The sequence below is a fragment of the Crocodylus siamensis genome, chromosome 8 (genome assembly GCF_052110815.1).
Source record: "Crocodylus siamensis isolate JL-2025a chromosome 8, ASM5211081v1, whole genome shotgun sequence".
In the NCBI taxonomy this organism is placed as follows: Eukaryota; Metazoa; Chordata; order Crocodylia; family Crocodylidae; genus Crocodylus; species Crocodylus siamensis.
The window spans coordinates 12,054,395-12,076,763 of record NC_143402.1 but is presented as its reverse complement, the minus strand read 5'-3'; the positions used below and the strand labels follow the sequence as shown (position 1 = coordinate 12,076,763).

Genomic DNA, 22,369 nt, shown 5'->3' with positions numbered 1-22,369 from the left:
ACTGTCTAGCAATTGATAAATATTGACATTATTTAATCAGCTGATGAAATCTCAATGATAATGAAGAATTTCTGAAGCGTCTAACAAGCAGCGTGCAAGAACAGTTTAGATGATCAGTCTCTAAAACACTGTGCACTGTGGCAGTCAGATTTCTGTTTCCAGCTGTGAAGTAACTATCTTTGCCCAATGAAAGCTGCTTCAGTTGAAGTTGAGAGTAGCAGTTGATAGGAAAGGTTAATAAGAGCTGATTAAAATCAGTGCCATAAAAGAAGTGAATATTGCCTTTATTTAAATCTGATAGTGATGTTCATTTCAGCACTTGATTTACTGCTCATGTTAGAGAGGGCCTTTTGGAAGTTTAATAAGTGTAGAAGAAGAAGCAGACTGTACAGCTAGTCACAATGACACGGGCTGTTTACCTGCCAGTACAACTGCAAAATCAAGTATATAGGATGTTCTCTAGATAGCTTTCATTAACATTAAAATTGATTTCCCTGGTTATGTCTATGTGAAGACTGCTGTACTGGGCCCGGCATAGGCCTGATTATCTCAGCTTTCAACATGAGCAAGCTATATTGCTCATATAGCAAAACACCCCACATTGGCTCAATGTGTTGAATGACTGGGTACATGCACAACGGCACTGGTTTGAATAAGCAAACAAGCAGCCTTACCAATTTTGTAGATGCAAGTAAGGAAGATCTTTGAAAAAACTGGTCCTTTACATATATTCTTAGAAGACTTTCATGTGTGCTACACATGTCGACTTGCACACCTGAAAGATTACTCTTCATTCAGGAAGAACATCCACAACTGACCTTTGGTTACTTGTTAGTCCAACATCTAATTTGAAGTGGCTCAAATTAAAAAATGGAGAACGAAATTTGCTTCTTGGAGGCCAGGCATGTATTGCAAATATGGTTCAGGTATATGGACATTCAAAACACAGTTCATGTACATGATGGTGCAACTTTTATGGGGGCAATTTAGCTAAGAATCCAGTAAAGAAATTTAGTAAAGTCAGTACATATATAGGTGACACAGTACATATGTGTCATTATGATGAAGCAATAAGCATCCATGGCTTGATTGGGAGATGAACTGCAGTAAAGGGATCAAGTGCAGAAACATTTTGGTATGCTTGAGGAATATTACTCTTTGCTACATCTGTAAAGGGAAGGATTGATTACCTAGAGTGATATTTCAGGATTTTTCGAGACGATAAGGCTGCTGTTCTGTTTTGTGCTGACAGCAGAGTTTTTGAAGGCTAAAATGTTGCGTGGACTATATCACTACCTTATTTATATTGAGGAACCTGTTAGAATCCACGTGCCAGCAATTTATTTTAAATGAAGTTATTTTGACCTTAATCGTCTGTCACTGAGAGGAAGGCTTGGTTTTACTTTTAATTGATGTAAATCAAAGTGAAGTATTACAGAATAATTTCAGACATGAGTTACCACTATTTATATCTGTCACATATTTTGTGGGCAGCATCCATGTTTTTCAATGAATTTTAAGTACTTTTCTCTGCTAATATTGATTCTGGAGGTCAAATTGAATGCTAAAACCAAAGCAACCCCTCCAATTAAATAAACACATAACAAAACATACCTCTCTTCCACCCACTCCCCACAAATGGAGGAGCAAATGTTAAAAGAGGAAACAATTGTGATATAATATAAAAATACAAAATCCTTGCACAACTCTAAAAGAGTAAGAGGTCTGATCATAATCACACTGGTGAATGATGAAGTGAGGCCAATGTTTGTTTACTTACTTAGGTTTAAAAATAATTAAAAAGATGCTTATCCAAATCTCTAGGGTGCCCTAGCACATCATTAATAATTACAGAACTATAGTGAATTTCTCTCGTGATTACAGATGTGGATAGGCTCAGCCCATTACAACTGAGCCAGATTTAAATTAACCACAAACAAACCCTCCCCAGTGAAGAAGCTGAAGGGTTTCTAAAACAACTAGCCTTGCTAATCTACGGGAAATGTTCATGATTAATGGGGCTTCAGGCATCTTCTTTATTGCTCGCTGCTTCTGAGCCGAGCAAAAGAAAACCTTATGAATTTCTGCAAGGCTTGCTGTGTCTCTACCTGCTCATGCGGACGGGCGGGGGAAGCAGAGGAAATAAATGTACAGACTGCCGACCACAGGAAGGCTTCCTACTCAGTTAGACAGATGAGAGCTAACTTGGTGGTGGAGGAGCAGCTAAGTCTCTTGAGTGACAGGGGAAAATACCACATACAGATGTCCTTCCATATGGGAGAAGTAAAGCAGCACAGAAGGGTATATAAGACACTCCTTTTGCCCTAGCTCAAGATGGGGTTGGGAGACTGGAGATAATCACAAGCCTGGAGATAAATCCCAGTACCAGGTTTGGGCAGCAGAGACAGACCTAGCATGAATATATGGACAGGGGATTAGGAACCTCATTCCTGCCTTTACATATTTTTGTTTGTTGCTGTCTGCAGGCCTGGTAATGTCTTTGCCAGTGCTTTGCTTTTCAAGGTGCAGGACTGAACTTCACCACTTTGGAAGACCTTTGTCTGAGCTGGGAAATGGTCCAAAACGCAGACTGCATTCAAGATGTAATCTGAGTGTCCCTCGACTCCTATGTAAAGAGTAGAGGGACACTACACCAGGTGTTTACCAAGTGATTTCCACTGGGAAACAAAACCCCAGCTGCCTCTTGAAGTGTTGACTGAGGATACAATGGAAACAATAGAAGATAATACTGGGGAATCATGCAGTGCTTGTGATTAAAACTTAACCTTTGCCAATGTACAGTGCTATTTGAGATGCCATGATTTCTCCATACAGAGAGAATAAGCAACCACAGCTGGTGTCTATGTAAGATGTGTGCCAGCAAAGGTTGACATTTGAATGGCATATCCCCTATCCAGGGATAAGATAATATCAACACAAGGGGGAAATCTGTGGTTTTTAATACATAAGCTGACTTTTGTTTACAAACATGTTAAAATCTTAATGTATATAAGGCAAGTTGAAGGCTTAGTGCGTATTAGCTGGATGAGGAAAGCCCGATTATTAACATGTGTTAGAACTGTTTGGACTATCACTTGACTTGTCTACACTCCTGTTAGATGACATTTCGCTAAGAGGCATTAGTGAACACTGAAAACATGCCTCTTCCTCTAGGGGAGGTATGAAGTGTTCATTAATTCAAGCCCCACACTACCCCTGTCAGATAGGGAAGTACTATCATCTCTGTTTCACAACAAGAGAGACCAAGACAGAGGGAAACAAAGGGACACAAGTTAGGGAGCAGACTTAGGAGGAGATTTTGGTTCAATTCCTTCAATTGCTCGTTTTCCACCCAGAACATAACAGCTGCAGATCCTGCTCCTGAGAGCACTAGATAATTAAGCACAAGAGGCCAGAACCATGTGAAGCAAAACATATTTAATTGCCAGTGGTAACTCTGTTTAGTCCAGTGAAGTATACAGGCTTGCCGAGTCCTACATACTGCTAGGGAGAAGGTGCAGCTCCTGCTCTTCCTTCTTCCTCCTTTTTACAGCATGTTACCTTTTGAAAGAGTTTATAAAGCCCCTTTTGTTAAGGGAGGACGTATGGGAGTCCTAGGGCTTGGATTCCTTTTTTTTGGGTATTCATAATGAAGAAATGTGTACAACCTGCTGTTAATGATGTGAAAACCAGATCAGGCCCAGGGAGGGGAAGATTTCCCTGGCTGAGCAGTAAAGAAAGAACAGCAGCATACTTTAAAAAAAGAAGAGAAGAAATACAAGCTGGTAGAAAGAGACTTACTCCAGATAAAGAAGAAGAGCCATTGTCTAGCCCTCAAAGGCTGGTAGGTATAAAGCCCCGAGTGACAGTATCTACTGTGAGCACTCAGTGAGAGGTACAGTTGCTAATTAGCAGAAGTCAAGGGGATGTCATTAGTGGATGGATCACTGCAGTAGTGTGACTGAGGTGGGGGGGGGCACGACTGGGGTAAAAATAGCTGCCTCAGGCATCCTAGAGTAGCCTGGGTCACTGGAGGAGTCTTGCTTTGGTGGCTTGCTCTGCTTGTCAGAAAGACAGCGGGGCTAGGAGAGGGCTCGGCACTGTCTCCACCCAGGCGGTACCTCTGGGCTGCAGTAGGAGTGGGGCAGGATACTCAGAGGCCAGAAATGCCTATGTTTATGTAGGGTGTGAATGGGAACAGGTGTCAGGACCTGTTGCAACCTATTTTGGTGCCTTCTTCACAAGGACTCTGGAATAGATGTTAATACACAGTCTTCCTACACGACCCTCACCATGCCGGTGCACAGCCAGATTCTCCAGTATGGCCCGATGCTTCTGCCCCATCCTGGCAATTCAAAGGGACCAGGAAGTGGCCAGATCCAGCCAACGGAGGAGGGGCTTCCCATATGGCACCATCTATCCCGCCCTGACACAGGGGATGTGTCAGGCAGGGAGAAAATCTGCTAGAGGTCATTGGCTGTCTCCCATGAGGACTGCTGGTAAGTAAGTTAGATAAGAACATACCATTGGCTACTGTGGTTTCTGCTGGGGTCACGGCTGACACGTGGACCCTGCGGAGCACTTCTGAGTCCTCTTTCCGGTTCTCTGGCCCCTGATACATGTTATAGTATGCAATTAAGCAGAGAATCACGCACTAAATATAGACCAGCTGCGTGTGCAAAGTAATTATCACTTAATAAAAAAGACTGTCCAGCTATAAAACCAGCCAAGCAGCTATAACATTACTGCTTGAAAATGTGTAACTACTTTATAGCTGGTTTTTATTTAGCTCTAGTCTGAACATGTAGCAGGACCCTGGGAGTGGAAATGCAGCATAGCAAGAATCTTCTCCTTCATTTAAGACAGAACGTGTAAAACTGTGGATAACCTGGAAATCTAGATTTTTAGTTACAAGAATGTAGTTCCAGAATCTCCCGGCCACTACCCAGAATCCTTTGTTCCCCTAAGGGTCTGTAAAAGAACAAGGAGTTTTCTGTCTCCTCTCCAGGCAGCCCGTGGTGTCCCAAAAGAGGCAGAAAGAGGTGAGAGAGAGAGAGCCAGCAAGAAAGAAAGAGCAAAAACTAAGCATCAATTAATTTTAATTAGATTTTTAGCATAGGAATGTCAGCCCCTGCTTTTTCTACTACCGTCCTTAAAGCAGCACTGAGAAAAGGACTGTCTGAAGTTGGTATGGAATAGGATTTGCATAACGCCTCCTCAGCTGTGAAGACAGGTGCTGACAAACTTGTCAGGTAGCTGGATAGGACCGGCACAGGGCAGGGGTACCATGAAGTAGGGCACCTACAGCAGCTTGGTTGCACAACAAATCAAACCTCCACACCGATACAGGCATTTCAAAAGCAATCCTCCTTTCATCTGCCCAAAATAGAAGCTGGAGGAGCCAAATGCCACCATCATTTCCCAGAGGAGGCTCCTGGGGGCATCTGGGGAGACGAATGCTTTTAGTTGCATAATAGGGCTTTAAACGCACAGGAAAGAGGAGAGCCATCAGAAAACTGACACTGCCGTTCCTCATGATTAGCACTTCTATAGCACTTCTCATCTTCAAGCACACTCCTGAGCCAGGCCCCTCTGCGTGCAGCTGGCAGGGTGCAGCCCCTTTCCACAGACGGGAGAAGAGACGCGTTCTCCGGGAAGGCAGCAGAGGACTGCCGCCGTGGGAGGTGGAGGAGCTGCCTGGAGAAGACAGTGCCAGGTGGGCTCTCCAAGGCCCGCCGATAAAGCACTACCCTGGCAGAGCTGAGCAAGTGCTAGGCTGGCTCTGCAGGCCAACCTCAGGAGACACTATAGAGGACAGTCCGGTTGTCCTCTGTCCTCTATTGATACGAAACCAGATGCCTTTATGTCTTCTATTTTTCTCTTCAAGAGCCTTCATGAGAAAAATCTTCAAGAGAAAAATAGAGGACATAAAGGCGTCAGGTTTCGTATCAATAGAGGACAGAGGAGCAGAAAACCGGACTGTCCTCTATGATGGCCGCCCTAGGAGACGCACAGGGCCTCTGGATAACCGAGTGTAGCAGCTAAGTCAGATTCAGATAAGCAAGCCATGGCTGCATCAGAATAAGGAAATTGCTGTCCTTTTCCAAAAGGCACTGGGGGGAAAAAATGGTTTTCAGTCGGTTGTTGACTAGAAACGTACACCCTTGCAAAGCTGGTTCCTAAATACAAAGAAATGAACCTCTCAGTAAGAAACAAAAGGCAGCTGTACGGGCAGGTTTTTGATTTTCTCACAGAGCAGTATCAGCGTCTGTGGTGCTCACAAAACTGCTCTTCTGCCTGTGGGGAAAGGTTTGTGAATACGTAAAGCACCTGGGGCTTGAAGCAACATGAAACAGGCATGGCCCTCGGGGCTGCTCCAGTCCCAGAAGGATGCAGCTGAGCACTCTACATCAAACCAGCTTATCCAAGGAAAGGTTGGCTTAAACTCAACTGTTTCTTCCTCAAGAGCTGCACTTTGGGGCCAGACTGCAGAGCTCCCAGACGCATGCCCAGGATGCAGAGGCATCTTCCACTGTCCAGAAGCTGCAGAAGCTAATTTATTTGGACCAAGTCCCTAAGGAAATGACATAGTTCATGCCACACTCTCCTTGCCCCTGTGAGATCAGTCATGGTCTGTGACTAAAGAATTAGGAATTTAGTTTTCTCTTTGTCATTTGCCTTTCCCCTGGGCACAGGATGGATTTTTAAAAAATGAGCGTGCCTGTTTTAAGAGCTGCTATGGACTTAGACGTCTCAGGCAGTTGTAAATGACCCCATTACAAGTAGCACTCTTGAGGTTCCTTGAACAGGACAGAGTTTAGGATGTTGTTGCTACGTAATAATACTTTTCACCGAGCCTTTTCCTTCCTTAGATGGTCTCAAAATGCTTTCCTCTGTGGGGACAGGTAATTCCAATTTTATGTGGTAGAAATGTAGGCACACAGATTGGATGACTTAGCGCTCCAGTTAGGGGAGTGTGGAGACAGAACTAAGGATTCTTGATATCTAATTCTCTTCCCAAAATCTGCCATATCACAAAATCATTGTTGATAATGCATAAACAGATAAAAGTTGAATAGGAAATGCACAGGCAGGCACAGGAAATCACAAGTTTAGCCTAAGAATCCTTTAGAAACCACTTTCTAACTTACGTTTTGCAACAGAAAAACTGTATCATATGGTGTGATATATCACAATGGGTGTGTTTACACATGCAATTAATGCGACTGAATATACTCAGGCTCAATTTGAGCCAGAGTATATTCAGTCGCATTAACTGAGCCAGAGTATACTAATCCTGAGTCAGAGTATAGTAATTGAGCCAGAGTATACTAATCCTGACGTTATGGTCTAATGCTCAGTAAAGCACACGTGTAGACCTGCCCAGTGACATTTTTCTCTGACTTTTACAAACAATATATTCCAAAAGGGGGAATAGAGGTAGAAGCCAGAAATATTCATTCCTGTTCTGATAGCCCAGTAAAAAATAACTTTATTAAAAAGAAACTTTAAAAAGGTCTTTCAAGAAATAAAAAATAAAATCATGTAATGTGCAATGGAAGAAGTAATCAAAGATGAAATATCAGCTTACAAAATCTCCTGTCTACAAAGCTAAGCATTTCCAGGCCTGAATTATCTGTGTACTGTTTCACCATTCCAAAAGCCTTTTTTTAAAAATACAATGGTAATAAAACAGTAGTTACTTGGTGCCTTTTTAATCTCTTACACAAAGTGAAACATAAAAATAGAAGCACAACTAATTAGACAGACTGGTGAACAGGAGATATCTAAAACAAACGCCACAGTTATGGAAAGAAAGAGCTTTTTGTGAAGGTGACACTTTCACAGCATGGCTGGTAATAGGCCTGTTTTTTACAGTATGCCTCGGTGAAAAGGCACAACATGCCTTTAGGGCAATTCGGACCTGATTCTATACACACTGGGGCCATCTACACATGTGCTTTACTGCGGAGTTGACTAATTAGCTCTGCAGTGAAGTGTCACTGTCTACACGTGAGCTTGTATTAAACTGCAGTGAGTTAATTAACTCCACCATAGGATAGTACTGCCCGACACAAGCACAAACCTATGGCAGAGTTGTTTATCCTGTTGCAACACACGTGCAGATGGTGACCGGAGCTAGCTGGGGCACAAGGGTGTTGCATACAGTGCGGGAGCTGCCTGCCGCCTAGCCCCACACTGAAGCACCTTCATGCCCCAGCCAGCTCCTCTGGAGCATGTTGAGCTGGGGCAGAGCAGCTCCAGGCTGGCAGACTGACCTCCCAGGTCCCTTGCCAGCTGAGGCTGCTCCGCCTTGGCTCAATGTGCTGTGGTCCCAGACACACATGTAACTGCTGTGCCCAGGAGCAATAAACTCTGGTGCGAACTGTGCTGGAGTTTATTCAGCCATGCTAACTGCACACGTAGATGTGCCCAGTGAAACCAAAAGTACAACTTCCATCAACCTCCGTGTTGCAAGATCAGCCCATTAATCACACTCCAGTGATGTTTATAGTTTTCTACGGATCTAAATGGGACAGAACTGAGCCCCAGAGCACCATCAGCGACAAGTATGATCACTACCTCCTGCAGCTCCAGCTCTGTACCATCTTTTTATGTGGGCACGGTGTGAACTTCCCCTTCCCCTGTTTTGTGAAAGCCGCCCCTGCTGCTGATGTTACCTTGTGCAGTTGTAGGGATCCAAGGAGTATGAGGACCCACTCCTGCCTTACATGTGCACAGATTAGTGGAAGAAGCCTTTGGTATCTCCTACTCACACTTATGTACTTCATTGGGCCAGGCACAATAAATCCTCTAGCACCTGTTTTTTATTAAAGATTATAGGGAGGAGACTGAAGTGGCTCTCACCCTGCAAGCAGAAAGTGAGGTCTAGCTTGGATCAGCATATGAAGGCTGTTAGCTCATAACAAAGCCAGGAGAACAGAAAAGGTCTTGCTATATTTAAGAAAGTAAAATCTGCCAAATGCCATTTCTCACCATTCCCATGTAATCCTCATTGGAGGCTGGCAGGGAAAAAAAGACATTTTCCCTGCAATGAAAGCCAAACCTTTGGGGTGTAGACCACATCAAGGGGACTGCAAAGAAATCGCTAGAATTTTTAACATTGGATTTAAACAGGAATTCTTTATTTTGCAGGTTATTAACTTTGTGTATCATTTTTCTTTAAAAAGAACATTAAAATGAATGTGAAAGAAAACTTACCCCATAGACCAGCTCACCCACCATGCCATTCCAAATCTTAGTTTCAGGGTCCCTAGCTCCATATTTCCCATCTCCAACAATTGACAGTTTGTATTTTATTCCAACATGTTTTGCTATTTCAAAAGCTAAGTCTACACAATATCCTTCATATCTGTCATTCCCTTCTAGTTGTTCATGGTTTTTCTTATACATTACATATGGTGATTCCTTTGAAACAAAAGCAAAGATCAAAAATCTATGGATATAAAATATGCTTTTCAAACATACAAAATGAGAGCTGTTATAAGCATTTCTTTACTGGCAAATATCTACAGCATTTTCTGCTTTTGTGTGGTAACTAGAACGTTTCTGAAATCAGACTCACGTATACTTTAAACTTTAACGTGCAGCTTAAAAATCTTTAGTAAAGAGATTAAATTTATGAATGGCTCCACCCAGCAAAATGTAAGCAACTGCCTTTAATCATGGGGTACTCCCACCAAAGGCAATGGGACTACCCATATGAGTAAATTTAAACCTGTTTGCATGATTAAGACTAACTCTTTAGTAGATCAAAGACAGCAACATGGTAAAATTATGTAAAACTTAACTCTTCTAGCTTAGACATAACCCACTTCTGGTCCCATTAGAGTTAACTGCAAATCTCCCATTTGATTTCAATGGTGCAAGATGGAGCCATAAGGCAGGCGTTTTCGAAGAGACTTAAGGCTGTCAGGTGCTCTGCTCACCTCCGTTGCTGAGCACCAAACTGCCTCAGATGTCTTTGAAAAACCTGCCTGAAATGCTGAGTACGTCTCACAAATCATACAAAAGAACAATACTTTCAGAAAGCTCCTAACACTGGCTCATGCTTCATACAAGTGTAATGTGATAAAGGACACACATAACCCATACTACAGAACACATGAGCAACAGGCTTTAGAACTGGTACATGCGACATGGGCTGTAATATATAATAAGACCATCCCTCTCCAGTAATTGCACAAGCATTGGATAGCTTTAATATCTTTTTATAGCATTTCCAATGCACTATGGGCCAGATTGTGCCATTCTTACTCAGTCAATGGAGTCTTGCCTGAGTGAGGGCTGCAAGATTTGGTCCAATAGCAGGAAGGCCAGATCCTGCAATCACTGACACACACAAGTTCCTTTACTCACGCGAGGAGTTCCATCGAGCTCAAGTGACCGGGCGGCAAGAAAGCACAATGTTGAGTTCAATGGGACTCCTCCCGTGAGCAAATTCACTCATGCATAAAATGCTTGCAGGATCAGGCCCTCAGTGCATCTCTGGAGGTTACTGAACTTCCCAGTCACTTGAAGTCATATAGCATTCAACATTGTGCTTTCTGGTGAGGCATTCAATAGATCTCAGAGCCGTATGCCCTATTACCCCAAAACAAACAGGCCAAGAACATACAACTTACCAAGATGGTAGTGACAACTATAGTTCTGTTCTCCACAGAAGAAGTGTCGTTAGACATTAGCTGGTCCACAGCTGGCACAAAGCGTTCATATTCATTCCAATAACCAGCCTGTAAAAGCAGAGAGTATTACCTTGTTAGGTGTTGTAATGACATTGACCCATGAATCTGATGCCTACTCAGAGCTGCCCTTTTAACATTAAAACGTGATTTGACTCAGGATTTCTTCAAGATGAAAAAAAAATGAATATTAATTAAGAGCTTTTCTTGGACCTTGTACATATTTAATCTATTTGTGAGGCTTGGTTCACAGAACATTTCCTGGCCGGCACTGGAATGAGGTGCCTTTATGGTGAATTGCCTTAAAAACACGGTGTTCCCATCAAGTTGCAGAACTATTTACATGCAAAATATATGGGAAAATAAATGTTTCATATATATAATTATACAACATATCTTGTCATGATAGCCATGGAATAGATGGCCAAATTTCTGCAACCACAGAATATACCACAGACAAGAGAATAAACTGTGGGACAATTAAATAAAATACCTTATTTTGTAGCCTGGACTGTCTCACTCTACCCTTACCCTACGATGGAGTGACAGCTCTGCTCTTACCCCGACATTTCAGCCTCAACTACTACTAATACATCAAATCCAAGCAGCTGTGAACAACGATTATTCAAAACAAAACAGCATCCCTCAAATAAAACTGGAAACAAAAAGATAAGCTACCATAAATGTGGTTCAAGTCAGCTCACAGTCCCTTAACATCCCAGGATGCTTTGCACCTCCCTCACAAACCCACCCTGTCAGGGTGGGCGGGCTAGTCTTGACCTAAGCTGTCTGCTCCAGTCTAGCAGGGATGTGCGCTAGTGCTCCACAGCTTCTGGCCTGAGCCACTGCAGGCATGTGGCTACATTTCCAGAATCAAAAGTGAATGTCTGTTCACTTGCTTATCGGTTCAATCTACGCAGCTTAGACTAACCTGTGAAGATTAAATCGATTCAGATTGGGGTGTTTTGACTGTCTGTATTTAGCCATGGTGCAATTAAAGCCAAGAAGAAGACAGTTTGGGTACTGACAATGGGCAAATATTTGTGCACTAGCCCTTGCTTGGGTATGTGCTACCATGGCTACTGACCTACCTATTTTAATGCTCGCTCCAGTCAGTGAGGACAGGCAGGCTGCTTACAGCTGCTAAAAAACCAAACCAAACCAAAACAAAACAAAACTGCACTTTACCAGAAGAAGCAGCACATTAATTCAACCTGGCTCTGCAGCATCTGTATACAGCGGGCACTTCAGCAAGACTTTCTGACACTTTTATCTAATAGTTGATTGATTCAACTATTAGATAAAAGTGCCCAAAAAAGCTCTGTTAAAGCACCCCATCTTTACAGATGGTGGGAGAGCCGGGTGGAGCTAACATGCTGCCCCTTTTGGGCATGCACGGGGCTCAGCATGGGAGCACGCTGAGTTTAAAGTAAAACATCATATTTTGGGTTTCTTTAACATCTATAAGCGGCCACAGTGATTGCAGTGTGGACATACCCTCAGGAAAGTTCCTCTTATTCAAAGATACTTAAATGCTTAATGAGCAGGGATCCTGGTTTTCTCTGTTTTAAAAACTGCAAATTCTCTGATAAAAATTGCAAATTCTCCAATTACAAAACCCCAAATCCACATTTTTCTGTGATTAACATGAAATGCTGCAATATATGTGTGTGTGTGTGTATCAGTAGAACACAATGTTTTATTGCTATATTTACAATTTTAAAGCAATTTGGAAGTCTATCAGTGCCTACATCACTATAATAAAATACATTCTAAATACCTATACATTTTGGTATTTAATTTTAAGTTTTTTATCATGAAAAAATCAGAGCTCCCCCTGCCCCCTTCACTCACCAGGATATGGGTCCAACTGCGGCTATCTCTCTGACCGCCCCCGCCCCGCTTTGTGGTGCTGAGCAGACCTGAAATGCCAGTGCCCTGCCCATGCCATTGCCCTTCACTCCCCACTCACAGTTTTCTGGCCCTGCTGGTGCCCCACAGTCCTTTAGGTCCTGCTGTTGCCCCTCACTCTCCATTCACAGCCCCATGCCAGCCCTACCAGAGGATTATGGGCCAGGGACCCAGGTCCACAGTCCCCTGGTGCCTGGGTCCTGGCTGCCACCAATAGGAGGCGGTGGCTGCTGTGGCTAGAGCAGCGTGCAGAGCCCAGTTCCTCTTGCCCCACGGGCGACACTGCTGAAGTGGAGCTTGTGCAGGGGGCAGATGCCGGCTGGCAGCTGCAGGCTCAGGGCTCCCCACCTTGCTGCTCTCCCTCCAGGTGCCTCCATGGCTCAGAGGTCAGGACCCGGTGCCACAGGGCAGAGTGGGGCAGGGAGCTCGGTGCTGCCATCGGGAGTCCCACAATGACTGCCATGGTTAGGTGCCCCCTGTCCTCCCATCAGCAGTGTGTGGGAGAGCACAACTCCATGCTCCCACCCCCACTGCTGCCGGGTGGGTAGGGGGTGCCTTGCCATGGCAGCACAGGGCTCCCAGCTGTCCCACTCTGCCCTGCTGCGCTGAGTCCTGCCAGCTGAGCCAGCGGGGAGGGCAGCAGAGTGGGGAGTGTAAGCCTGCAGCATACAGCCTACATCCACCCCCCATGCAAAAACCATGAGCCCCCCATGTCTCCACCAGGAGTGCGTGCAGTGGTGGTGAGCCAGCCCCCCGCCACCCCCAGACGAGCTCTCCATGGCTCCATCCCACACCCCAGCTGGGCCCATGGTGGCACATTCCCACCCCAGACCCAGACCTCAAGCCCCAGGCCCCAAGTACCACATGCACATGGCGCTCCCTGCCTATCTGCCCTCCTCATAATCCCCCCAGCCTCTTGCAGTCTGGAACTCCGCCAGCCTGCAAGGGGAAACCTGCCATTTCCCATGTTTTTCTCCTCAAAATTAGAAAATCCACATTTTCCCGCAGTGAATGGAAAACCAGGATCCTTGCTAATGAGGAAGATGGGAGTCTAGTGGGATTTTCCAAAAAGGCTTTGTAAGTCTGATGCCTGATTCACATTGAAATAGATGGGATTTAGGTGCCTAACCTAGTTAGGTGCTTCTGGGTGCATCTATAGAAGACACTATGTTGCACAGCAATGAGCTACCCTGACGTAGCCTGTCGCTACTGTGGCGTAGTGTCAGTGGGCACGAACCATGATGCTGATGCTACTGAGCAGTAGCTCATTCCTACTGTGCAGTAGCCTTGGGAATGACTTGTGTGATACCAGGACTACACAATAACGGCAATTACTGCATAGTCATTTACTACTTGCTTAAGTACTAAAGCAAGTACTTACGCAAGTACTAAGTGACTGGGCAGTAACAACTGCACAGTCTGGCGCATGTGTAGATGCACCCTCTGTGAGTCCCATGAAGCGCTTACTCTAGGTGCCAATTACCTTTGGAAATCATGTCTAAGCCACTTCTGAAAATGGAATTTAGGCCTCTATGTCACTTAGGAACTTCTGCATATTTTCCTTAGGACATGAGATAATGGTCTTGTGAAAAGTCATGTCCTGATTGAAAATCATACACTGCTTTACTTTATTTATAAGAAGTTTCTATAATATATTAGCTCCAACTTCTCTACTGCTTTGAGGTCTTTTATGGAAGGTAAGGAGGAGATGAAGAAAAAATTAGGTAAGGGGATGGAAGAAATCAGAACTGGGATGTGGCAGTACGGCTTTGAACTTGAAGATAAGAAGTGTGAAGTTAATATAGAAGCCGCTGATTTAAGAAGGTGATCTGGTCAGAATAAATACAGTTTTAATGGAAGAAGACTCCTCCAGTAGGGAAGGAGAGAAATAAATAGAATTCAAGAGAATCTATCAGGATATACACTTTCAAAACAGCTGTATAATACTTTTTGAGCTTAAAAAATGTTGGAATAAATAGTTTCAAGAAATCAGGCCGCAATATGTATATGGAGAACTTACTTTCCGAGATCCAGCAGCTTTCATTTCATATACATCAATTGTATAATTTGTTCTACGCCCATAGGTGTCAAACTGGATGTTTCCAGTCATTCCTTGTACTTGTACCTGATGGGGAAAATAGAGCATTATTGGTATTATTAACTTTGTAATGTCCTGAAGGAACTTAGTAACTCTGATAATTTCCAGTTGTACCAGCACCATGTCTAGGTTCCTAATTGTAGCTAATTATACAAACTTTCCCCAGTTTCCCCAGTTTTAATGGTATCCATCATTCTTCAATGCCACCGTGCTACTGAACGGCCAGTACCTTTCGCTGTGAATCAGTGATAATGTAATATGTTTATTAAATGTAAGACTCAGTTCTACCCTGCTTATTCACAATGGGTGGGATTCAACCCTGTGGAAAGGGCCAACACAAGGTATGTGGATAAATGCCACGTACATCCTGACAATAAGACACAAGCGGTGCACACTGCATAAGCCCTGTACTATGGGTCAGATCTGAAATTCTCATTCCTATGGAGTAGTGCTTTATTCCAGGACTATCCTTACTGAATGAAGTGCCCTGTGTGAATAACGGTGGGAGAACTATGTCTACAGCTCATGAGGAGTTTTGGGCTCTATCTGGATGGATGGTGCTATATAAGTACAAGTCATTATCATTACTAAGTCACATTAATCATGTTGTGGGAAAGTATGAGGTACTTTGTTTCAAAAGGAAAAAAAAAGTCTGTCTCGTTTCCCCTAGTACGAAAGGATGAGCTACTTCAATTCATCACTTCTCGATACTGACAAGCTGTCAACGCCGGGAGGAGAGGTAACAGGCTGAAACTTCAGTAGGGATAATTTATATTAAATATTAGAGAAATTTTATTATAAGAGTTGGGCTATGGAAGAATCTGCTAGGGCAGGCAGGCTCTGGAGTCATAGTCTCTGGAGATGTTCAAGGTTGGCCACTGATCTGTCAAGGATGGTTTAGCCATGATGCAATCAATCTTGTCATGCTGAATGGGGAGGGGCTACATAATCAAGTAAAAGATCCCTTGGCCCCAAACTGGGCCATATTCAAAGGGGCTGTATCAGGCATGTAAATCATACAGCTGCAAGGGGGTGCAAGTCTGTGCTAGGGTGATTTATGAGTTGAGGGGCTGGAGGAAGATATAAATTGTACCATCTCTGCCTTGCTGAGGTTCCTCTTGACTTAGCTCTTATTCTGAACTTTCTGAACTTTGACCGCAAATATAGAAGCTGTAGATACAGGTTTCCCTTGCTTTATGCAGGTTCTGTATGTGTGAATTCGCTCTTATGCGATGACCCTTTTTATACCAAAAATTCATTATATGCAAGGTAAGCTCACTCTTATGCGATCGCTGTGGTGGAAGCCCGCAGTCAGCTGCTTGGTGCAGTGCATTGTGGGAGTGACATGCACCGAAATATAGTCTCCTGTGTGGCTCTGTATGCCTCGCTCGTTGTCCGCGACACATGTTTCTGTAGCTGCCATCCCCATTATGATAGTGCCCTGTGGTTGTGTGTAGTGTCTGCTGGTGGCGAGTACCAAAACTCTTGTAAACGTGGTAGGAATGGGTCTGGGGGTCAGTACGGTCGAGGGTCTTGGAACATATCTCCATTTGTTACATTGTAACCTGGGTTCTCCTTATGTAAACTCAAGTTATGCGCCGTTTTCCAGGAACACGTGTACAGCATAAAGCGAGGGAAACCTGTATCCTGATTCACCTGGCTATCCCTAATTAACATGTGCTTTACTTGAAGCATGTGCTAATCAGGTGGTGTTCAACCTTACTGTCTGGCGGGTTGGATGGGCAGTGCCTGGTTTGCCCATGGGCTGGATCTGGCCAGTGGTCCCAATCCAGTGCCCAGTGTGGTCACCGTGGGGCCCCGTCTGGCTGTGCAAGGTTGGGGGGTAGCCCAGCCTCAACTGAGCCCCGTGGGGGGAACAGGGGCTTGACTCAGTCCCAACCTGGCCCTGTGGAGGAGGGGGCCTTGGTTCAACCCTGATCCAGCTGTGGGGGTCAGGGCATAGCCTAGCTCTGATCCAGTCACTTGGGGTTTGGCACTTCGGCAGTGGGAGAGGGTGGTGGTATTAATTGCTGCTGCTCCCACACTGCCAAATTTCCTGACCTGTGTGGAGTTTGCAGATCAGATACCATGGCTCCATGGGCTGCTTCTTGCCCATGGGCCAGAGGTTGAGTACCTCCGTGCTAGTCCTTTTGATTTACACTGGACCTTAGTTTTCTTGAGTCAGGAACAATGTGAATGCATTTTAAGTTTAAGAATACATTATACTTAATATTGGCTCCAAATAATGATGCTCTAGCTTCAGAGCAGTTGTTTAATTTATAGGGATTAAACAGTGCTTGATATCATGTCCTTGGAAGCAAGGAACTGTGGTCTGTGTTTTATAACAACATATTTGAAGGCAAAATAACATTCTGGTAGCTACTGAGACATGGTCTTGAGAAACAGATGCATGTAACAGCTCATGAATTCAAATTTGTTTTTTTTGTTTTTTATACTTCAGTGGGAATGAAGGATGTCCAGCATATTACAGGATCAAGCTTTATTATAGATAAGAGGGAGATAAACAGAGACATTGAATGCTTTTATGATCAGGAAGTGTGGAGGCAATCACAAATGAAGTGATTATTTATACTTGTCCAGGTCACTTATCCACTAATCAGACACTTTGGGGTCAGATACAGATAAGGAAATATGGACTTGCTTAGTTTTACAATGATGCAGAGATGCAGAATCAGGCAACATTATCATCTGGAATTGGATCATACTCCTGGATGAGTTATTTTGAGGACGTTCTTAGCTGCTTCCTGGCCTGAGTGGGTCAGACACATTATTAAGTAAGAGTCATAAGCTTCTTGAACCAAAGGTAAGCAACTTTTGCCTAAAGAAGAAGAGAAAGAACACACCAAACTGTCTGTGCTCTGGTAGGCATCATGGGCATGTAATGATCTTGCACTAGATTGGTTGTAGGAAACAACTGACAGTCATGTGCAAAACTTGTTTAGTTATGTTCAATATTTAAATATAATAGGATGAAATTAACTCAATAATCTGTGTTTGCAGCAGGCTTAAATTCAGCGCTCTCTGGTTTTGGATTTTTGGCTTTTTCCAGGCAACTTTTGGGTTTTTTTAAACTTCCCCCACAGGGTGTCTCATGGCATTGTCTGTTCCAGTTTGAGTCTTGCTGATGTGGATAGTTTTTGTCTTGTTTGAAGGAGTTTTAGGTTTGATTTGTAATTAAATTCTAACCAGCACTACAAATCCTTTAGCAGTTGCGAAGGTTGAATGTAATTAACTTCTCTTCAAGAGTACGTAACACTCCATAAGTGAAACCTCAGTCAGGACATTTGTTAGAAAAATGAAATAAATGACAAAGGGAGACTTCTGACAAGGAGGAAGTGAACCACAGCTTTTGTACTCTCGCAGATCAGGAGAGGGAATAACTCTTTTGATCTAATCCCACCAATTTGGCAAATTTGAAAAAAAGCAGTATTTAAAAGCTGAGTGCCCAAAGTCTTATTTAGGGAAATTTTTTAAACAAAGGTCAGCTGGATTCTGATTTTGCTTCCCCAGTCTTACTTCCCCATGCTCACCTTTCTTACTCCCATTGAGCTCATCCTAATACATAGTGGTCCAAGTCAGCACACATGCAGCTGGGCCCTAGGTTTTTCACCTGTGTTCATGAAGATGTTACCTGACACTTCCTGTTTCACTCACTTTTATGACTTTAAAAATCAGCCCAATACAAAAGGGAACAAAGTTAACCAAAAGCAAAGGGATTTAACTGATATTTAATCCGGTAGTGTAACTGGTGGGGGGGAGGGAAGCAAAAGGAGTCATTGCCATAGCGGCAGCTGATCACACTACCACAACTGGTAAGGCAGGAGCAGATGCTACTCTGGGCACAGAGCTGTGCTGCACCGGATCAAATCACATTAAAATAGGTTAGTGCACTTTTTCTAGTACTTCACAATGGAGGGTGCCTATACACAAGCATGGAGACTGCTCTGCTGGAATTAACTGCAGTGTGTCGGAGCAGACTCGATTAAAGGTGTTCGAACGAAAGCTTATTGTACGTTGAATGTGCTCCAGTTCAAGACCCCCTGCTGCCATTTTTAAGTGCAGGGGTGCTGATACACAAGACATGGCAGCCCTTTAATTAGAGAGACTCTTGGAGCCACTCTAAATAAAGTGCCATCTCCCACTCCCTACCCTCAGAGCACATGTAAAAGTCCCTGGAGGTACTAGATGTAATGCGTATTACCTAAAGTGCATTAATGAATGTGTAGATGTGCTGAGATCAAACTGTTTACCTGGTTCTGTTTTGTTTTGGGTTGCATTATCAGCTTTCATCTGGCCTCAAAATACCCATACAATGCTTTTAATACAGAGGCATTTGCAGAGCTGTTAGCGAACATTGTATTGGGCACCATGAAGCATCGGGTAAACGTTACAATTAGTACCCAGTTGCTTGTTTTGTATTTCTGTGAGCCCCGGATGCTAGAGGGCAAATTTCTGGCCAAAAGGACAATGGCAGGCATGTAGTACTGCATAGTGTGAACACATCATTGCTACCCTCTAATAGACGGCATTTCAGACCTCTTGTGTTTGTCACTAGCCTTTTTAAAGGCATGGCTGCAGTTGTCCGCTTCAGTAGCAAGACTTTGTGCTTATGCAGAATAAGTAGGTGAGCTCTACCCAATTTGGCAACCAAAAAGTCTTTGCAACTGTATCTGTTGTAAAGTTACATTGGCGTATATAGAGGTAGCTCATGACCAGGGATCCTGGTTTTCTCTGATAAAAAACCACAAATTCTCTGAACCCCCCCCCACATCTGCAATTAAAATGAAATGCCACTATATATATAGATACCAACTGAACACAATGTTTTATTGATATATTTACAATTTTAAAGCAATGTGCAAGCCTACCACTGCCTCGATCATTATAATAAAATAAATTCTAAGTACCTATACACTTTGGTATTTGATTTTGGGTTTTTTATCGTGGGAAATCAGAGCTTTCCCTGCCCCCTTAGCTCACCAGAATGCAGGTCCAGGCACCTCACTCCCAAGCCACAGTCCCCCAGTCCTGCCAGTGCGCCTCACTCTCCACCCACATCCCTGTGGGCTTTGCTGATGTCCCTCACTCCCCACCCACAGCCCCCCCACCCACAGCCCCCTGCCCCCCAAGCCCTGCCAGAGGGGGTCCCTAGCTACTAGGGCTTTAGGACCAAGGACCAAAATTTGCAACCTCCTGCCCCCTGCAACAATGCCTGAGCGCTTGCTGCCACCCATTGAGAGTGTGCAGCGGTGGGGAGCCAGGAGCCAGACTCCCCTCCCAGCAGATGAGCCACTGCGGCCCCGTCTGTTCTGCGCTGGGGCCTTGCAGCTGCGCATTCTGGCCCTGTGCCCCAAGCCCCACACACCACCTGCACTGGGCAGTAGCCCCTGCCCCAGCCCTGCCCAACTCCCTCCCTCCCTCCCTTTGGAAGCCTCAATTCCCCGCCCTGACTTACCTGTGGGACCTGCTGTCCAGGCTGCCCGGTGGCCACGAGCATGTACATGCACATGGCACCCCCTGCCTGACCGCCCTCCTCCCGTTCCCCCCAGCTGCTTGCAGGCTGGAGCTCTGCCAGGCTGCAGAGAGCTCTTTGCAAAACTGCAACATCCCCATGCTTCTCTATTAAAATGAGAAATCTGTGTTTTTCTCAAGCAAAAGGGGGAATTCGTGTTTTTTCCCCACTTTTCTGTAGGAAACAGAAAACCCGGATCACTGCTCATGACAGTTACATCCTTAACCATGTCCTTGGAGATGCTGCTCAAGAGATAAACAGAGTGCTGTTGCAGTTTTCAAAGCTGTACATTTTAAAAATGCAATACATGCATTCAATAGCTTAGGCATGTTTGCCCTTACCATTTTCAGTGCTCGTTCTATATCGATTCCTTGGCTCCAGGGTACGGCAGGGTTTGCTAGGCAGTCTCCAGCACTGCCTCTCCTGGAGACATCAACACGCTGCCTTCGGAGGTAGCGAAAAGCCTCTGCTATTACTAGGATTGCATCATGGGTCAGTGCAGATGTATACTAAAATTGACACAAATAAAATATTGTGACAAACTGTACTCTGACATTGCCGCAGGTTTATCAGGTCCATTCTTTCTCTTTGCTAAAAGGTTTCCAGAGCAACTGCCCCCTTCCCCCTGCCACAGATCCTGTGTGTTATTTAATGATTGCATCTATTTCAAGTACCAAAAAAAAAAAAAATGTTCTCATTTCCTACAGCATATAACAAGAACATCAAGCTTAATCTTTATGTAAGGTAATGAATTGATTTAATTGTAGAGCTGCTTCTTTAAATGGAGACCCAGAATGCAAAGCTGGGCCATGTTGTACCAACAGTAATGTAAAATCCTATGTGGTTTTGCTCTGAAAACAAGATGGTCAAGACAAGCAGCTGTGAGTCATAGGTAACATTAATCAGTCCTGATATTTCTGATTAGCAAACTTCTGTGGCCAGCAATAAACTGGTTGATTTTTCTGAGCAAAAAAATCCCTCACATTTCTGCTTTCTGCTATTGTACAAAACGGCAGTCATTACTTGGGAAGGGACTGCATTAAGTTTATAGACAATGGATGTAGTCTACCAAAAAGATTACCACTGTATAGTGCCGGTAACACTTTCATATCACAGGCCACAAGCATCACTAGATGGTGCTTTTACATTTATTTTATATTTCCTAGATCATGATTAAACTCTCCTCTGCTAGATACTGCCCCACTCCCTGGAATATTTTAGCTGTGCACTGTCAATAGGCCTAAGATTTGGAGCTATCTTGGGTACTCAGGATTGAAATGCCACTGAAATATATAGATCCCTAATATTATCATAAAAATTCAACTGCTCAACAATCTATGGGGTCTGATTTTAAAAAACTCCTGCAATCAGCTCCCTCATATATCTGTGGTGTTTGTATGTAAGTGAAATATTGTATGTTTATAGGAGAGAGAAATATTGGATTTCCAGAAGGAATCTAGTGCTTGTGATTCCCCCCAAACCTTCCTCTGGAACGACTGTGAAAACAGCCACGTGTTGCCCAGGCACTGGTTGGAAAGATGGAAATCTAGACTTCAAATACATTTTCAGCAGCTCTTCTGCAGGATTTCAGTAACTCCTACTGACTTCAATGGCAGTTATTTCCATTCTGCAGGAGTCTGTGGAACTGCTGATGCCCACCGCTTAGTACAACGTGTTTGATCTTTTTGCGGGAAATCATTGTTGCAATGAGAACCATTAAAACCTCTGGTGACCCATGCAAAAACAAGGTTTTCTATGCACACAGATCCAGAGAAACACACCTGATAAACAAAGCAGCAAAAGTGTCAGGGAGAAGATTTGTGCCAGACGTTCCTCCCAAGTTTTTAATTACAGCAGCTTATAAACACTTGACTGCCTTGTCCTTTTAATAGTGAGATCTTGAAGATACTGCCAGAATCTGGATGCAACTCTTCTTTCAGTCCCTGTCCACCTTATTTTTGATTCTCTCCTGTGGTTTCAGTATTGCAATGGTCTCCTTCTCTCTCTTTTTAATAAATTAGCAAATATTACATGGCATATTCCACTCAACAATGCAGAACCAGATAATATTTTTAAAAGATTTTTTTCAAAACAGTATCATAATGCCTGTCCAAACTAGCACTA

At 43.9% G+C, this 22,369-nt stretch overlaps 1 protein-coding gene across 6 annotated transcripts in view; it reads right to left on the bottom strand.

Annotated features, from left to right (window-relative positions):
- GRIA3 (glutamate ionotropic receptor AMPA type subunit 3) overlaps positions 1 to 22,369 on the bottom strand; it is a 222,216-nt gene that overhangs the window by 63,809 nt on the left and 136,038 nt on the right. For all 6 annotated transcript variants that reach the window (XR_016443972.1, XR_016443973.1, XR_016443974.1 and 3 more), the window contains exons 7-10: positions 20,587 to 20,754; positions 14,635 to 14,739; positions 10,647 to 10,754; positions 9,223 to 9,429 (exon numbers count right to left, since the gene is read on the bottom strand). Coding sequence is in view for 3 of the 6 variants with exons in the window: in XM_090061112.1 (XP_089917238.1) it covers positions 9,223 to 9,429; positions 10,647 to 10,754; positions 14,635 to 14,739; positions 20,587 to 20,754 (588 nt within the window). In the remaining 3 variants the exon portion in view is untranslated. The remainder of the gene's footprint in view (positions 1 to 9,222; positions 9,430 to 10,646; positions 10,755 to 14,634; positions 14,740 to 20,586; positions 20,755 to 22,369) is intronic.